Source organism: Rhinoraja longicauda, chromosome 11 (genome assembly GCF_053455715.1).
Source record: "Rhinoraja longicauda isolate Sanriku21f chromosome 11, sRhiLon1.1, whole genome shotgun sequence".
Lineage (NCBI taxonomy): Eukaryota > Metazoa > Chordata > Chondrichthyes > Rajiformes > Arhynchobatidae > Rhinoraja > Rhinoraja longicauda.
In genome coordinates, this window is record NC_135963.1 from 34,999,450 (window position 1) to 35,016,719 (window position 17,270).

At 45.5% G+C, this 17,270-nt stretch overlaps 1 protein-coding gene across 2 annotated transcripts in view; it reads left to right on the forward strand.

Moving 5' to 3' along the window:
• Positions 1 to 17,270, forward strand: part of dnai4 (dynein axonemal intermediate chain 4) — a 64,288-nt gene that overhangs the window by 33,459 nt on the left and 13,559 nt on the right. For both annotated transcript variants that reach the window (XM_078407391.1, XM_078407392.1), the window contains 2 exons: positions 3,289 to 3,456; positions 14,826 to 15,020. In XM_078407391.1, the coding sequence (XP_078263517.1) occupies positions 3,289 to 3,456; positions 14,826 to 15,020 (363 nt within the window). The remainder of the gene's footprint in view (positions 1 to 3,288; positions 3,457 to 14,825; positions 15,021 to 17,270) is intronic.

Consider the following 17,270-nt stretch of genomic DNA (forward strand, 5'->3'; position numbering starts at 1 on the left):
GTCTAGATAGCTATGGGAGTCAGTAGGTTTGTAGTAGATGTCGGTCAATAGTCTGTCTCCTGTGAAGGAGACGGTGAGATCCAGAAATGGTAGGGAGATGTCGGAGATGGTCCAAGTGAATTTGAGTGCAGGATGGAAATTAGTCATGAAGTTGATGACATCTGTGAGTTCTGCATGGGTGCAGGAGACGGCACCGATGCAGTCGTCAATGTAGCAGAGGTAGAGTTCGGGGATAGGGCCAGTGTACGCCTGGAACAGGGATTGTTCGATGTACCCAACAAAGAGGCAGGCATAGTTAGGGCCCATGCGAATGCCCATAACTATGCCTTGGATTTGGAGGAAGTGGGAGGAGTTGAGGGGGAAGTTGTTGAGGGTAAGGACCAGCTCTGCTAGGCACAGGAGAAAATAAGTAGATGGAAATTGGCTGGTTCTGCGGTCGAGATAGAAACAAAGGCCTTTAAGACCTTCCTGGTGGGGGACGGAGGTGTAGAGTGACTGGGCAGCCATGGTAAAGATGAGGGATTGGGGGCCTGGAAAAGAGAAGTCATTGAGAAGACGAAGAGCGTGTGAGGTGCCTTGGACTTAGGTCGGGGGGGATTGGACGAGGGGGGATAGGATGGAGTCGAGGCATGTGGAAATTAATTCGGTGGGACTTGTACAGGCAGAAACAATGGGTCTCCCAGGACAGTCTGTGGATTTTGGGGTGAAGATAAAATCGGGCAGTGCGGGGCTGGGGAACGATAAGGTTGGAGGCTTTAGAGGGCAGATAGCCGGAAGTAATAAAATCAGAAATGGTGTGTGATATTAAGGTCTGGTGCTCGTCTGTGGGGTCATGGTCCAAGGATAAGTAGGAGGAGGTGTCTGAGAGTTGTCGCCTGGCCTCAGTCCGGTAGAGGTCAGTGCGCCAGACTACCATGGCGCCTCCCTTGTCTTCAGGTTTGACTATCAAGTCAGGATTGTTGCAGAGTGAGCGGAAGGCTGTACATTCGGTGGGGGGGGGGGGGGGGGGGGTGAGGTTAGTGTAAGTAAGGGGAGTGGAAAAGTTAAGGTGGTTGATGTCATGCCAGCAGTTGGAAATGAAAAGGTCTAAAGAAGGTAGAGGGCCATCTGGGGGAGTCCAAGAAGAGGGGGTTCGGTGGAGACGGAGGCATGACTGGGTGGTGAGGACTCCTTCCCATAGAAAAAGGCACGGAGGCGGAGGTGACGGAAGAAGAGCTCTACATCATGACCGTCCTAGAACCTATTGAGGTGGGGGCGGAAGGGAACAAAGATGAAGTCTCTGCTGAGGACAGACTGACCCGTATCAGAAAGGGGGAGGTCAGAGGGGATGGTGAACACATGGCACGGGTGGGGGTTGGGGTCGGAGGAAGGCAGGTGAGTAGATGGAGGCCGGGGCGATGTCTGGTGGGGGGATGGTGGTTGTTCAGAGAGGAGGGTGGCGTGAGGACTATTGTATGGGTGGGGAATAGCTAGGGCCACCTGGTTAAAAGGGGAAGGGGAAGAACCAGTGAAACCCCCACTGAGGTTCCCTGTAAAGGGGGGGGGGGGGAGCAGTCGGACCCAGCAGAGTCAGTGGTGTTGGAGTCTGCATCATGGAAATCGTGGGCTTGGTGCTGAGCCTGGGACTCAGGTAAGACGACAGCTGCAGCCCGCTGGTGTAATATGTTATAGGAACAGAATTAAGTCATTCAGCCCACCAAGTTTACACCATTCAGTCATGGCTGATCTATCTTCCATTCTCAACCCCATTCTCCTGCCTTCTCCCATATCCCCTGATACCTGTATTAATCAAGAATCTGTCAATCTCTGCCTTAAAAATATTCATTGACTTGGACTCCACAGCCTTCTGTGGTAATGAATTCCACAGATTCACCACCCTCTGACTAAAGAAATCCCTCCTCATCTCCTTTCTAAGGGTACTTCCTTTTATTCTGAGGCTATAGCCTCTGGCCCAATCAAAAATTAGGAGAGGACTAAATTCCCTATTTAATTTCACCAATTTTACACAGTCTCACAAAATCAAAATAGTCCCCAATTGGGTTGCCTGTGCGTGTGAGATCCTGTACAATGCAGGAAAGCAGTAAGGAGGAGGTGCTTATCAGGCAATGCATTAAAAACTGTGAGCAATGGAATTCCTCATTACAAAAGAGGAGGTACCGACATTGTGGTAAGACAGGAAATGAATTACTGGGACCCTGGCAGAGATATTCATATTGTTAGCCACAGCTAAGGTCCCAAAGACCTTGAGGGGGGCTAATGTTGTGCCTTTATTTAAGAAGGGCTGCACAGACAAGCCAAGAAACTGCAGGCATTGCATTAATGGTGGATAGGTTATTGGAGGGGATTCTGTAAGACAGGATCTACCAGCAGGGTAGATTTAAACCAATGCAGGGGGGTGGGAACCAGTGCAGCAGGCCAGCAAATGGAAGCACTGATGAGAAATTGGAGGTTATGGCAAGTAATCTTCAAAGAAAGGACAGGTAGATAGATCCCAAGGGCCTGATGGGATCTATCCCAGGTTATTGAGGGAGGCAAGAGAGGAGATTATATTCCTAACAACCTCATGAGAGGAAGGGGAAAATTGTCAATGCAATCATAATTTGGTTATTATAATTTAATTGTGTATTCATTGCTAGTTTACTTTTTGTAAGGTCTGGAGGGTCTGACATGTTTTGTACGTACAATAGTAATAAATACTCCATTTTAGTGCTATAAGGAATGAGAAAACATTGAACGAGATGTTGTGAGATTTTGAGGCCAAACAGTGTAAACATTGAGCTTTCATAATGGTAGTATATGAAGGTTTTGAAATTGGTTCAATATGTTTTTTTAAGGTACATGAAATGGTGCAAGCAATAATTAGATAGTTTAAATAATCTACCAGCCATACTAGTTACTTAGAATTCATAGGCTGTGGCTTTTCCTCGTTCACAAAACAAAACTCCTGGAAATGAGTGTAATCTCCTTGAAGAGGCAGGGTCATGCTTTATATAGGTTTCTGACATATCATTTGAAACTCAGCCAGAAAATATGCATGATCTTAATGTGCGAAGATGCAAAATAACCAATCAGATGGAGATGAGACTGGGGAGATGAAATAGTGCTGAGCTTCAAAGTAACTACATATATTTGATATCGCCCCATATTCTTGCATTTGAGTCAAAGTTAACTCTCAGTTGGTTACACCGGTATTATTTTTGCTAGTGGTGACAAATTATTTTCATGTTTGGAAAACTAGCTGAAGTATCCAAATGACACAGTGACAAATTACAAATTTTTGCTTTCCAGCTGTCATGGCAACAATATGGGACCTGTATGATAGCTTTAAGGAAATGGAACTGCAAGAAGACACTACCTTCAATGTAACGAAACAGAAAAAGGAGTCATTACCAGCACAAGTTAATTTAGACAAAACTGTAATTCGAACGTTATCAGCTCTAAGTTCTTTAGGGTTAGGTAAGTATGGAATAATGAAAATGTCTATTGAATAGAGATGATTTCAACTGATATTTCTCCATTAAAAGTTCTAGATTTAGAACCCTTCATTATGACTTCTAACTTCTTGTTTGTTTACTTATTAATACCACACAGAAATAAGCTTTTTGACCCATAGGGCCCATGTTAGCTTCTTGCAGTGCAATTCCATCAGTCTCATTCCTCCCTACTTATTTTAATGTGGCCCTGTTATTTTATTTCCCCTCATTATGACCAGTATTACATCCAATGAATCTTTTGCCATTGATCTCCCTAAAGGAGTAATTTACAATAGCCAAATGTCGTTGTGGGAGGAAAGAGGGGCACGCAGCAGCAGCCCACATGGTCATTAGAGAGTGTGTAGGAAGGAACTGCAGGTGCTGGTTTACACTGATGATAGACACAATATGATGGAGTAACTCAGCATGACAGGCAGCATCTCTGGGGGAAGGAATGGGTGACATTTCGGTTTGAGACCTTTCTTCAGACTGAGAGTCAGGGGAGAGGGAAACGAGAGATGGAAGGGTATAAAGAACATGTAAGGTGTGAAAGGAACAGATCAAAGCAGACGTTGTTCAAGGAAACATACAATGCTCCATTGTTGGATGAGGGGAAGGTGACATTGAAACATTCAAACAGTAAAATTAATCAAGAGGACAGTGAAAGTAGGAGAACTAGGATGGGGGGAGGGACGGAGAGAGAAGGAAAGCAAGGGTTACATGAAGTTAGAGGAATCACTATTAACACCGCTGGATGTAAGCTGCTCAAGTTAAATATGAGGTGCTGTTCCTCCAATTTGCATTTGGCCTCACCATGACAGTGGAGGAGACCCAGGACAGAAAGGTCGGTATGGGAATGGGAGGGGGAGTTAAAGTCTTTAGCAACCAGGAGAATTAGAGAACTAGACCAATTGGACCTGTTGGTCCCAAACCTCTCCTGCATTGGTGCAGCACTCTCTCCTCCTCCACTCCCCTCCCCTCCTTCCCCTCCCCCTTCCCCTCCTCCCCACTCCATCCCCCTCGCCCCCACTCCCTGTTTCCCTACCCCTCCTTCCCTTCCTCCCTCTCTCCCCCCTCCCTCCCTAGGAGATTGATTTAAACTATAAAATGTGAATAACTTTAAAAATATAACACCGATTTCAATGAAACTTCTTCCATAAGCACCAAAGGGACGACGGTGAGTAAGGTGGGCCTAAAATTGTCGCGCTATCGTGTACCGTTTTGGTTGTAGTTCAGGAACAAACAAACAAACAAATAAACAAGAGGTTTAGTATACAAATGTGTGAACTACTCTGAGATAAAGACAAGTTGAGGAGTGAACCTGGACCCTGGAGCACTGAGGTAGCAGTGCCACCTGCTGTGTAAATAAGCTATTTGTGTTATACTGAAAATTGTTCAAGATTTTTTTTTTAAATGAGCTAAATTATACTAGTTACAATTAGTTTATGTTGATTTTGGGCACTGTTTGATTTTCCACTGAGGATATAGCTCTGTTGAATGGAGAAATGCACTGCAATTTGATTGCCTTTTGGAAATTTTGAATACAGTTCTGGATATTTAAAAAATATTTGGTTTCCAACTGATGAGCTGTGTATATTTGATACATGCATTCCTCTGGAAACATTAAAATTTGTTCCAATTAGGTTAGCAATGGTGCAATACCTGCTTTTTGCCTTCTGGTATGATTTTCAACCTCAGTGATCTGCACCCGAGTGCCTTTGTTTTCCCAATGGACCACTGCTTCGCCTAAAACCACACTATTTAATTGGTCAATCACACTAAAAACTTTCTTGTCAGACTGTTCCAGACTGTAGAGGAAGCTGCAGAAGGACCTGGACAAGTCGGGTGAGTGGACAAAGAAGTGGCAGGTGGAATATAGCGTAGCAAAGTGTGTGGTCACTCTCTTTGGTAGTAGGAATATGGTGTCGACATTTTCTAAATGGGAAGAGGATTCGGAAATCCGAGGTGCAAAGGGTCATGGGAGTGAGGCAAAAAATAGTATTGGGTGGACTGATGGGACTGAAGGTCGATAAATCCCCAGGGCCTAATGGTCTGCATCCCAGGGTACTCAGGGAGGTGGCTCTAGAAATAGCATTGGTGATCATTTTCCATTGTTCAATAGATTCAGGATCAGTTCCTGTGGATTGGAGGATACCTAATGTTATCCCATTTTTCAAGAAAGGAGCGAGAGAGAAAACGGAATTACAGAACAGTTAGCCTGACATTGGTGGTGGGGAAGATGCTTGAGTCAATTATTAAAGAGGTAATAACAGTGCATTTGGACAGCAGTAAAAGGATAAGTCCAAGTCAACATAGATTTATGAAAGGGAAATCATGCTTGATTAATCTTCTGGAATTTTTTGAGGATGTGACAAGTAAAATAGATCAAGGGGAGCCAGTGGATGTAGTGTATCTAGACTTTCAGAAAGCTTTTGATAAGGTCCCACACGGGAGATTGGTGAGCAAAATTAGAGCACATGGTATTGGAGGTAGAGTGTTGACATGGATAGAGACTGTCATATGAGGAAAGATTGAAAAGACTAGGCTTGTATTCACTGGAGTTTAGAAGGATGAGAGGGGATATTATAGAGACATATAAAATTATAAAAGCACTGGACAAGCTAGATGCAGGAAACATGTTCCCAATGTTGGGGGAGTCCAGAACCAGGGGCCACAGTCTTAGAATAAAGGGGTGGCCATTTAAAACTGAGGTGAGAAGGATCTTTTGTGAATTTGTGGAATTCTCTGCCACAGAGGGCAGTGGAGGCCAAATCACTGGATAAATTTAAGAGTTAGATAGGCCTCTGCGGGCTAGTGGAATCAAGGGATATGGGGAGAAGTTGGGCGCAGGTTACTGATTATGGATGATCAGCCATAATCACAATGAATGGCGGTGCTGGCTTTAAGGGCTGAATGGCCTCCTCCTGCACCTATTTTCTATGTTTCTGTTTTTATGATGGTGTGAGATTCCCAAAAGGTTAATTTGCAGGCATGAGTATTTGTGAGCATTTCCCCAAAATACAGACACTGATAGATGGTGCAGACATCAAAATTCTCTCCAAATGGAGGTTTCCCAAGCAATCCCCTGCCAAAAGTGCCTAGCTTTGTCTTGGACTTCCTCCATACCCAGAGAGAAGAGTGATTTCTTCTCAAAGGTCAATTTGCAAGTTGAATCGGGAGTAAGGAAGGCAAATGCAATGTTAGCATTTATTTCGAGAGGACTGGAATATTAAAGCAGGAATGTAATACTGAGGCTTTATAAGGCTCCGGTCAAACTGCATTTGGCCCCATATCTGAGGCGGCATGTGCGGGCAATAGAGAGGGTCCAGAGGAAGTTTAAGAGAATGATCCCGAGGATGAAGGAGTTAATTTATGATAAGGATTTAATGGTTCTGGGCCTATATTCACTGAAGTTTATAAGGATGAGGAGGGACCTGATTGAAACTTACTGAATAGTGAATGTCCTCGAGAGAGAGTGATTGTGGCGTGGATGTTTCCACTAGGTACTATGGCAATGTTTAAGAAACATTTAGATAGGTACATGGTTAGGACAGGTTTGGAGGGATATGGGCCAGATGCAGGCAGGTGGGACTAGTTGGATTGGGCATGTTCATCAGAGTTGGGCCAAAGGTTTCCACAATGTCTGATTCTACGAAGCTATGAACATGACTCTCTATGACTAGTGGGAGAGTCTAGGACCAGAGGGCACAGCCTCAGTGTAAAAGAATATACTTTTAGAAAGGCGGTGAGGAGGAACTTCTTTAGTCAGAGGGTGGTGTATCTGTGGAATTCATTGCCACAGATGACTGTGGAGGCCATGTCGTCAGGTATTTTTGTTCCTATGACTTATGAACGTAAATGCGCTGCCTCTCCTGCAGTGAACTGTGGAATACATTCCCACTGATCCACTGCCCTTGCAATCGCCCTCCTTCACATATCACCACCTTTTCCATGTTACTGCAATTTTGCTTCTGGTTTGTCCACCCCTCCGCATCCCCCTTTGTCAGTTTCTGAGATCACAAGAGCACATCTAAGTGCCAGCTGCTGCCCCACATTGCCGTGGATGATTTCAATTGCAAATGATTCAGGTTGTAAATTGCAACACTGGAAGGCCAAATCCGATAATGCTTTATAATGCGTTCACACTGGAAGAACGTGACCATAATGGCATTTTGGCAAACTGCATCAGTGTGCTAAATTGCTCCATGCTATTTTAATACTCTCAAATTAGAACCGAAGAATGTTTAGCTCCATGTGTCCATAAAAAGAATGCAAGATCCTACAGAAAATCTACTCTTCAAATTGAAGTATTACTTTTGTAACGATAGCAGAACATTAATAGTGCATTAGCTTTCTTCAATGTTAATATTCACCCTACCTTTGGGAGCAAATAATTGGAGTTCCATGCATTTGTTGTTAAATCCATCCCCACCAGAAACATTGTCAGGCATTGTCTGTGTAATGTCCCGTCATATCTGTTAGTCTTGTGTCATGTTCTGTGTTTAGATTCTCATTTCAAGTCCCTTGACTTCCTGCCATTGTAATTGTCAGCCCCGCCTTGATTGTTTCCGCCTGTGTGCCCTTACCTCATGTATATATAGTCCACGCCTCCCTTTGTCCTGTGCCAGTTCGTATTGTGATTCATGTGCTCTCGGTCGTAGTATAGCTAGTAAGTAATTTTTGTAACTAATGTTTTTGTAGCTGAGTAAGTTTAGAGTTTTTGGTTCGAATCGCAGTGTTCTTTAATGTGAAAATTAAAGAACGCCTTTATTTTCTCCAAATTGACTCTTGTGTGTGAGTCGTGCGTTTGAGTCCAGTTCCTGTGTGCCCCAGAGCATAACAGAACGAACTGGCTATAATATGGACTCAGCCGACTCTAAGATTTGGAAATCAGCCCTTGCCAACCAGGGCACTAAGATCCAGCACCAGGAGGAGCAGCTGCGCTCAGTCAGTCACGGGGTGCGCGAGCTGAACGATAGACAAGGCGAGTTCCAGTCATCAGTGACGACCCAGATTAACCACCTCGCTGTACAACTCCATCAGGTTCTGGCTCGTCTCGACCCAACCTCGGCAGCTTCTCCACTGGCTCACGTTGAACCTTCAGCCGGCCATCTGCCTGCTGTTCCGGCCACACCTGCTGGTATGGACAGATCACAAGAACCTGGAATACATCCGTAAAGCCAAGAGACTCAACTCACGTCAGGCCAGATGGACTCTGTTTTTTAGTAGGTTCAACTTTTCTCTGTCTTACAGGCCCGGTTCCCAGAACACAAAACCAGACGCCCTGTCCCGACTTTATGACCCTGAACCTGATACCAGAGAACCCGAACCCATCCTGCCACTTAACCGTGTGGTAGGAGCGGTGTCTTGGCAGATCGAAACAGATGTGAAGCAGGCAAATGATGAGACTCCAGCACCGAGTGACTGTCCTACTAACTGTTTGTTTGTTCCTGTGACATTGCGCCCCCAGGTAATCCACTGGGCTCACACGTCCCTGCTCACATGCCATCCAGGTGCCAAGAGAACTGTCTTTGTGGTTAAACAGCGTTTTTGGTGGCCTTCACTTGAGAAGGATGTAGCTGAATATGTGGCCGCCTGCCCTGTCTGTGCAAGGAGCAAGCCCTCCAGACAATCCCAAGCGGGCCTGCTGCACCCACTTTCAGTCCCTCAGAGGCCCTGGTCCCACATCTCCATTGACTTTGTTACTGGGTTGCCGGCCTCCAAAGGTAATACAACTGTCCTGACGGCGGTAGACTGATTTTCAAAGATGGTACATTTTATCGCTGTGGCCAAGCTCCCCTCTGCCAAAGAGACGGCAGAGGTAATGATGTCTCACGTTTTCCGTATCCATGGTTTCCCTACAGACATTGTCTCGGACCGAGGTCCTCAGTTTGTGTCCAAGTTTTGGAGTGAGTTTTGTTCCCTCATAGGTGCCACCGTCAGCCTGTCTTCTGGTTACCATCCGCAATCCAATGGCCAGACTGAGCGGATGAACCAGGAGCTCGAGACCTGCTTGCGCTGTCTGATCGCGCAGAACCAGACCACCTGGAGCGACCATCTCATCTGGGTCGAGTACGCACGCAACACGTTTCCTACGGCTGCCACGGGACTCACACCCTTCCAGTGTGCCTACGGCTACCAGCCCCCCTTGTTCTCGGCTTATGAGGGTGAGGTGACGGTGCCTTCTGCCCACACCATGATCCGACGCTGTCGCCGAATCTGGGACGGAGCTCGGAGGGTTCTATTCCGGGGTCAGTCCCGGATGAAAGCGGCAGCCGACCGCCACCGCAGATCCGCTCCGCATTATCGCCCAGGCCAGAAGGTATGGCTGTCTACAAAGGACTTGCCACTTCACGTCCACGCCAGAAAGCTGGCTCCAATGTTTGTGGGTACATTTCCCATTTCGAAAGTCATTAAACCTGTTTCGGTCCGTCTACAACTCCCCAGGTCATTAAGGGTTCACCCTACATTCCACGTCAGCAAAATAAAACCGGTCAAGGAAAGTGCACTCGTGCCCGCCTCCAAGCCTCCTCCACCCCCCCGGCTCGTCGATGGTGGTCTTAACTACACAGTTAAGGCACTTCTTCCAGTCCGCAAGAGAGGTCGCGGTCGCCAGTTTCTGGTCGACTGGGAAGGCTACGGTCCTGAGGAGAGGTGCTGGATTCCTGCCAGCTTCATTTTGGACAAAACTTTGATCAAGGACTTTGACAAGACTCATCCTGACCAGCCTGGACCGTCAGGAGTCGGTCCTAAAAGGGGGGGTACTGTAATGTCCCGTCATATCTGTTAGTCTTGTGTCATGTTCTGTGTTTAGATTCTCATTTCAAGTCCCTTGACTTCCTGCCATTGTAATTGTCAGCCCCGCCTTGATTGTTTCCACCTGTGTGCCCTTACCTCATATATATATATAGTCCACGCCTCCCTTTGTCCTGTGCCAGTTCGTATTGTGATTCATGTGCTCTCGGTCGTAGTATAGCTAGTAAGTAATTTTTGTAACTAATGTTTTTGTAGCTGAGTAAGTTTAGAGTTTTTGGTTCGAATCGCAGTGTTCTTTAATGTGAAAATTAAAGAACGCCTTTATTTTCTCCAAATTGACTCTTGTGTGTGAGTCGTGCGTTTGAGTCCAGTTCCTGTGTGCCCCAGAGCATAACAGAACGAACTGGCTATAATATGGACTCAGCCGACTCTAAGATTTGGAAATCAGCCCTTGCCAACCAGGGCACTAAGATCCAGCACCAGGAGGAGCAGCTGCGCTCAGTCAGTCACGGGGTGCGCGAGCTGAACGATAGACAAGGCGAGTTCCAGTCATCAGTGACGACCCAGATTAACCACCTCGCTGTACAACTCCATCAGGTTCTGGCTCGTCTCGACCCAACCTCGGCAGCTTCTCCACTGGCTCACGTTGAACCTTCAGCCGGCCATCTGCCTGCTGTTCCGGCCACACCTGCTGGTTTGGACAGATCACAAGAACCTGGAATACATCCGTAAAGCCAAGAGACTCAACTCACGTCAGGCCAGATGGACTCTGTTTTTTAGTAGGTTCAACTTTTCTCTGTCTTACAGGCCCGGTTCCCAGAACACAAAACCAGACGCCCTGTCCCGACTTTATGACCCTGAACCTGATACCAGAGAACCCGAACCCATCCTGCCACTTAACCGTGTGGTAGGAGCGGTGTCTTGGCAGATCGAAACAGATGTGAAGCAGGCAAATGATGAGACTCCAGCACCGAGTGACTGTCCTACTAACTGTTTGTTTGTTCCTGTGACATTGCGCCCCCAGGTAATCCACTGGGCTCACACGTCCCTGCTCACATGCCATCCAGGTGCCAAGAGAACTGTCTTTGTGGTTAAACAGCGTTTTTGGTGGCCTTCACTTGAGAAGGATGTAGCTGAATATGTGGCCGCCTGCCCTGTCTGTGCAAGGAGCAAGCCCTCCAGACAATCCCAAGCGGGCCTGCTGCACCCACTTTCAGTCCCTCAGAGGCCCTGGTCCCACATCTCCATTGACTTTGTTACTGGGTTGCCGGCCTCCAAAGGTAATACAACTGTCCTGACGGCGGTAGACTGATTTTCAAAGATGGTACATTTTATCGCTGTGGCCAAGCTCCCCTCTGCCAAAGAGACGGCAGAGGTAATGATGTCTCACGTTTTCCGTATCCATGGTTTCCCTACAGACATTGTCTCGGACCGAGGTCCTCAGTTTGTGTCCAAGTTTTGGAGTGAGTTTTGTTCCCTCATAGGTGCCACCGTCAGCCTGTCTTCTGGTTACCATCCGCAATCCAATGGCCAGACTGAGCGGATGAACCAGGAGCTCGAGACCTGCTTGCGCTGTCTGATCGCGCAGAACCAGACCACCTGGAGCGACCATCTCATCTGGGTCGAGTACGCACGCAACACGTTTCCTACGGCTGCCACGGGACTCACACCCTTCCAGTGTGCCTACGGCTACCAGCCCCCCTTGTTCTCGGCTTATGAGGGTGAGGTGACGGTGCCTTCTGCCCACACCATGATCCGACGCTGTCGCCGAATCTGGGACGGAGCTCGGAGGGTTCTATTCCGGGGTCAGTCCCGGATGAAAGCGGCAGCCGACCGCCACCGCAGATCCGCTCCGCATTATCGCCCAGGCCAGAAGGTATGGCTGTCTACAAAGGACTTGCCACTTCACGTCCACGCCAGAAAGCTGGCTCCAATGTTTGTGGGTACATTTCCCATTTCGAAAGTCATTAAACCTGTTTCGGTCCGTCTACAACTCCCCAGGTCATTAAGGGTTCACCCTACATTCCACGTCAGCAAAATAAAACCGGTCAAGGAAAGTGCACTCGTGCCCGCCTCCAAGCCTCCTCCACCCCCCCGGCTCGTCGATGGTGGTCTTAACTACACAGTTAAGGCACTTCTTCCAGTCCGCAAGAGAGGTCGCGGTCGCCAGTTTCTGGTCGACTGGGAAGGCTACGGTCCTGAGGAGAGGTGCTGGATTCCTGCCAGCTTCATTTTGGACAAAACTTTGATCAAGGACTTTGACAAGACTCATCCTGACCAGCCTGGACCGTCAGGAGTCGGTCCTAAAAGGGGGGGTACTGTAATGTCCCGTCATATCTGTTAGGCTTGTGTCATGTTCTGTGTTTAGATTCTCATTTCAAGTCCCTTGACTTCCTGCCATTGTAATTGTCAGCCCCGCCTTGATTGTTTCCACCTGTGTGCCCTTACCTCATATATATATATAGTCCACGCCTCCCTTTGTCCTGTGCCAGTTCGTATTGTGATTCATGTGCTCTGATTCATGTGCTCTCGGTCGTAGTATAGCTAGTAAGTAATTTTTGTAACTAATGTTTTTGTAGCTGAGTAAGTTTAGAGTTTTTGGTTCGAATCGCAGTGTTCTTTAATGTGAAAATTAAAGAACGCCTTTATTTTCTCCAAATTGACTCTTGTGTGTGAGTCGTGCGTTTGAGTCCAGTTCCTGTGTGCCCCAGAGCATGACAGTCTGTTGGTGTTCTAGCATGTATAGAATAGAAGAAGAAAGCGATTTTCATTTTATCCAAGGCAGATCTCATGTTTTAGTTCACAATAAAATAAATCTGATATCTAGTCCTGTGGCATTCAGAAGGTATATGAATATGGTTTTGTAGCTCATTCTTTTTTTATAAATTAATGGGAAATTGATCCTGATTTTACTGGACATTAGAGCGGAGCAATACACAGTAACTGCATGTGTTGATGCTGTTGCAATATTAATATTGTTATTACTGTTAGTGTTATTGTTATCGTTATTATATAAATGTTCCTGAAAGTTATGAAGCAAATAAGCTTTGTCATTGGTCCACTGGCCACCTGTGCCTCTTCCTTGATAGTTTTATATGAATGATAAAGTTTGTTATAATTGCTCAGGCACTATTGCAGTTAAAGAGCATTGCAGTGCATTCAGAAAGTATTCAGACCCCTTCACTTTTTCCACATTTTGCTACGTTACAGCATTTTTAAAAATGGATTAAATTCTTTTTTTTTTAAATCATTAATCTACACACAAATACCCCATAATAAAAAAAGCGAAAACAGGTTTAGCATTTTTTGCAAAATAATTAAAAAGAAATAACTGAAATATTACATTTACACAAGTATTCAGACCTTTTGCTATGACACTCAAAATTGAGCTCATGTTCATCCTGTTTCCATTGATTATCCTTGCGATGTTTCTACAACTTGATTGGAGTCTACCAGTGGTAAATTAAATTGATTGGACATGATTTGGAAAGGCACACACCTGTCTATATAAGGTCCCAGAGTTGACAGTGCATGTCAGAGCAAAAACCAAGCCATGAAGACGAAGGAATTGTCCGTAGACCTCCGAGACAGGATTGTGTTGAGACACAGATCTGGGGAAAGGTATAAAACAATTTCTGCAGCATTGTAGGTCCCGAAGAGCACAGTGGCCTCCGTCATTCTTAAATGGAAGAACTTTGGAACCACCAGGACTCTTCATAGGGCTGGCCGCCCGGCCAAACTGAGCAATCCAGAGCCCGAACTTGAACCCGAGTGAACATCTCTGGAGGGACCTGAAAATAACTGTGCATCGACTCTCCCCATCCAACCTGACAGAGTTTGAGAGGATCTGCAGAGAAGAATGGGAGAAATTACCCAAATTGTGCCAAGCTTGTAGCATCATACCCAAGAAGACTTGAGGCTGTAATCGCTGCCAAAGGTGCCTCAACAAAGTACTGAGTAAAGGGTCTGAATACTTATGTAAATGTGATATTTTAGTTATTTCTTTTTAATTACTTTGCAAAAATTTCTAAACACCGGTTTTCATTATTTTATTATTATTGGTATTGTGTGTAGATTGATGATAAAAAAAAAAGAATTTAATCCCTTTTAAAATAAGGCTGTAACATAGCAAAATGTGGAAAATGTGAAGGGATCTGAATACTTTCTGAATGCACTGTACATACAGTAGCTGCTGAATGTATGTCATCAATTCAACCTGAAAAATAATTACAAGGATGATTTAATATTGACTTGATTTATGATTCTTAGCCTGGTGCTGAGAATAAGATCAAAAAGCACCATCCCAATAATCAACAAAATATTCTTAAGAGCCTTGTTTCCCAATTCTTTCTTATTTTATGGTCTTTGCCAGTTTTACAATCAGAGACCCAGTGGTGTCTGGTGACAGTCTCTCTCAGAATTCCCTGTCCTCTGAACTGGTCAAAGTAATGTAATGATTTGTCCATTCGACAATGGTATCTTTTGACAATAGCCAACCTGGTGGAAAATCTGAGGAAGCAGGTGCAATGCTTGAGGCTTTGTAAAACAAATTGGAAAATTATATTTTTACATGTAAAATATTTGCTTTGATTCCAGAAAGCCAATCCACCTCATCAGGGGAGTCGGAAACTGCTACCATAGTCCAAGGCCCAGAATATATAGAACAGGATCTGGAAGAAATCTTTAAAAATGAGAAACTGAAGCAAGATTTATTTATTATGGAGCGTGTCATTATGGAGAATATTTTCCAGCCTAAACTTGCTGCATATCGGCAGCTACCCATACTTGCTGGTAAATTATAACATTTTATAGCCGTTTAGTTTAGTTTAGAGATACATTGTGCAAATAGGCCCTTTGGCCCATCGATTCAGCGCCGACCTGCGTTCCCCACACACTAACACTCCTACCTTCTCATTCCTTCCATGAAACCAATTCTATATCCATGTATCTCACTCGCCCTATACGCCATAGGGCGTATGCAATCTAACCTTACAGAGCAGCCAACCACATGAAACCTATAGTTCCATGAAGGTGGCGTCACAGGTAGATGGGGTGGTCAAAAAGGCTTTTGGTAAATTGGCTTTCGTCAGTCAGAGTATTGAGTATATAAGTTGGGAGGTCATATTGCAGTTACAAGTATAAGACGTTGGTGAGGCCACATCTAGAATATTGCATTCAGTTCTGGGCACCATATTATAGGAAATATGTTGTTAAGTTGGAAAGGGTTCAGAGAAGATATACAAGAATGTTGCCAGGACTCAAGGGCTGAGTTATAGAGAGAGGTTTTGCAGGCTGGGACTCCATCCCCGGAGCGCAGAAGGATGAGGGGTGATCTGAGAGATGTGTATAAAATCATGAGAGGAATAGATCAGGTAGTTGCACAGAGTCTCTTGCCCAGAGGAGGGGAATCAAGAACCAGAGGGCATAGGTTTAAGATGAAGAGGGAAAGATTTATAAGAATCGTAGTGGTAACTTTTTCCGCAAAGGGTTGTGGGCGTATGGAATGAGCTGCCGGAGGAGTTAGTTGAGGCAGGAACTAACGCAACATTTAAAAAGCAGGTACATGGATAGGACGGGTTTAGAGGAACATGGGCCAAATGCAGGCAGTTGGGACTAGTGTAGATGGGACATGTTGATCGGTGTGGACAGGTTGGGCCGAAGGGCCTGCTTCCACACTGTGTGGCTATATGTGTATCTCTTTCAGGGCTCCTGCAATTTCTGCAGCTACCCAAGTGTCAGATATATCTGATCAGGCCCGGGAGATTTATCTACCTTCATACACTTGAAGGAAGCAGATGGTGGTGGTGGAACATTGTTTTTTGGACTGGATGTCTATGACTGTTGATGTACCTCAGGATATGGTGCATTGCTATTTGTGGTTTATAACAATGATTTGCATGAAAATGTATGATTATTAAGAGCAAGATTACTAAGTTTGCAGATGACACTAAAGTACGTGGTATCGTAGACAATGAATAAAGTTATCAAAAATTACAACAGGATCTTAATCAGTTGGGCAAGTGGGCTGAGGAATGGCTAATGGAGTGCAATGCACATAAGTGCAAGGTGTTGTAGTTTGGGAAGTCAAAACAGGGCAAGACTTTCACAGTTAATGGTTGGCCCTCAGGATCATTGTAAAGCAGAGGGATCCAGCAGTACAGGTGCACAATTCCCTGAAAGTGCTGTCACAGGTAGATAGGGTAGTAAAGAACTCTACCTTTAATACATTGGCCTTCATCAGTCAGGTTATTGAACTATTGGAACTATAATGTTGCAGTTGTATAAGACCTAGGAAACTGAGGGGCAACTTTTTCTCTCAAAGGATGGTGGGTATATGGAATGAGCTACCATTGGAAGCAGTTGAGATGTTTGAAAAACACTTGGACAGGTACATGGATAGAAAAGATTTAGAGGGATATGAGCCACATGCTGACAAATGGAACTAGCTTAGATGGACAATCTTGGTTGGCATGGATAAGTTGGATCAAAGGGCATTTTTGCATTTATCCCCATGCTCCATTTAGTCTGAGGAAGGGTCCCAACCCAAAACATCATCTGCCCATTCCCTCCACAAATCTGCCCGACCTGTTGAATTCCTCCGGGACTTTGTGTTTTGCCGAATGGAGGGATAGGACTATCAGGTTAATGTTCCGAGGTGCGGGAGTGCAGGCACGATAGAGGGAGTGAGAAAGAGGAGGGTGAGTGTTAGCTTTTAGAGACACTGCATGGAAACAGGCCCTTTGGCTCATCACGTTCATACTGACCAACGACCACTCTTCACACTAGCCCCATGTTATCCCACTTCCCCATCCACTCCCTACTACTGGGAGCATTTACAGCGGCCAATTATCCTACTAACCCATACGTTTTAGGATGTGGGAGGAAACTGGAGCATCTAGAGCAAAACCCACCTGGTCAGAGGGAGAACACACAAACCTCAATAAAGCTGCATCGTGACTTCCTTCTTATATTCAATGTGGGGTGAATGCACACAGATTTTTAAATCCAGGATAAGGGAATCAAGAACTAGAAGGCATAGGC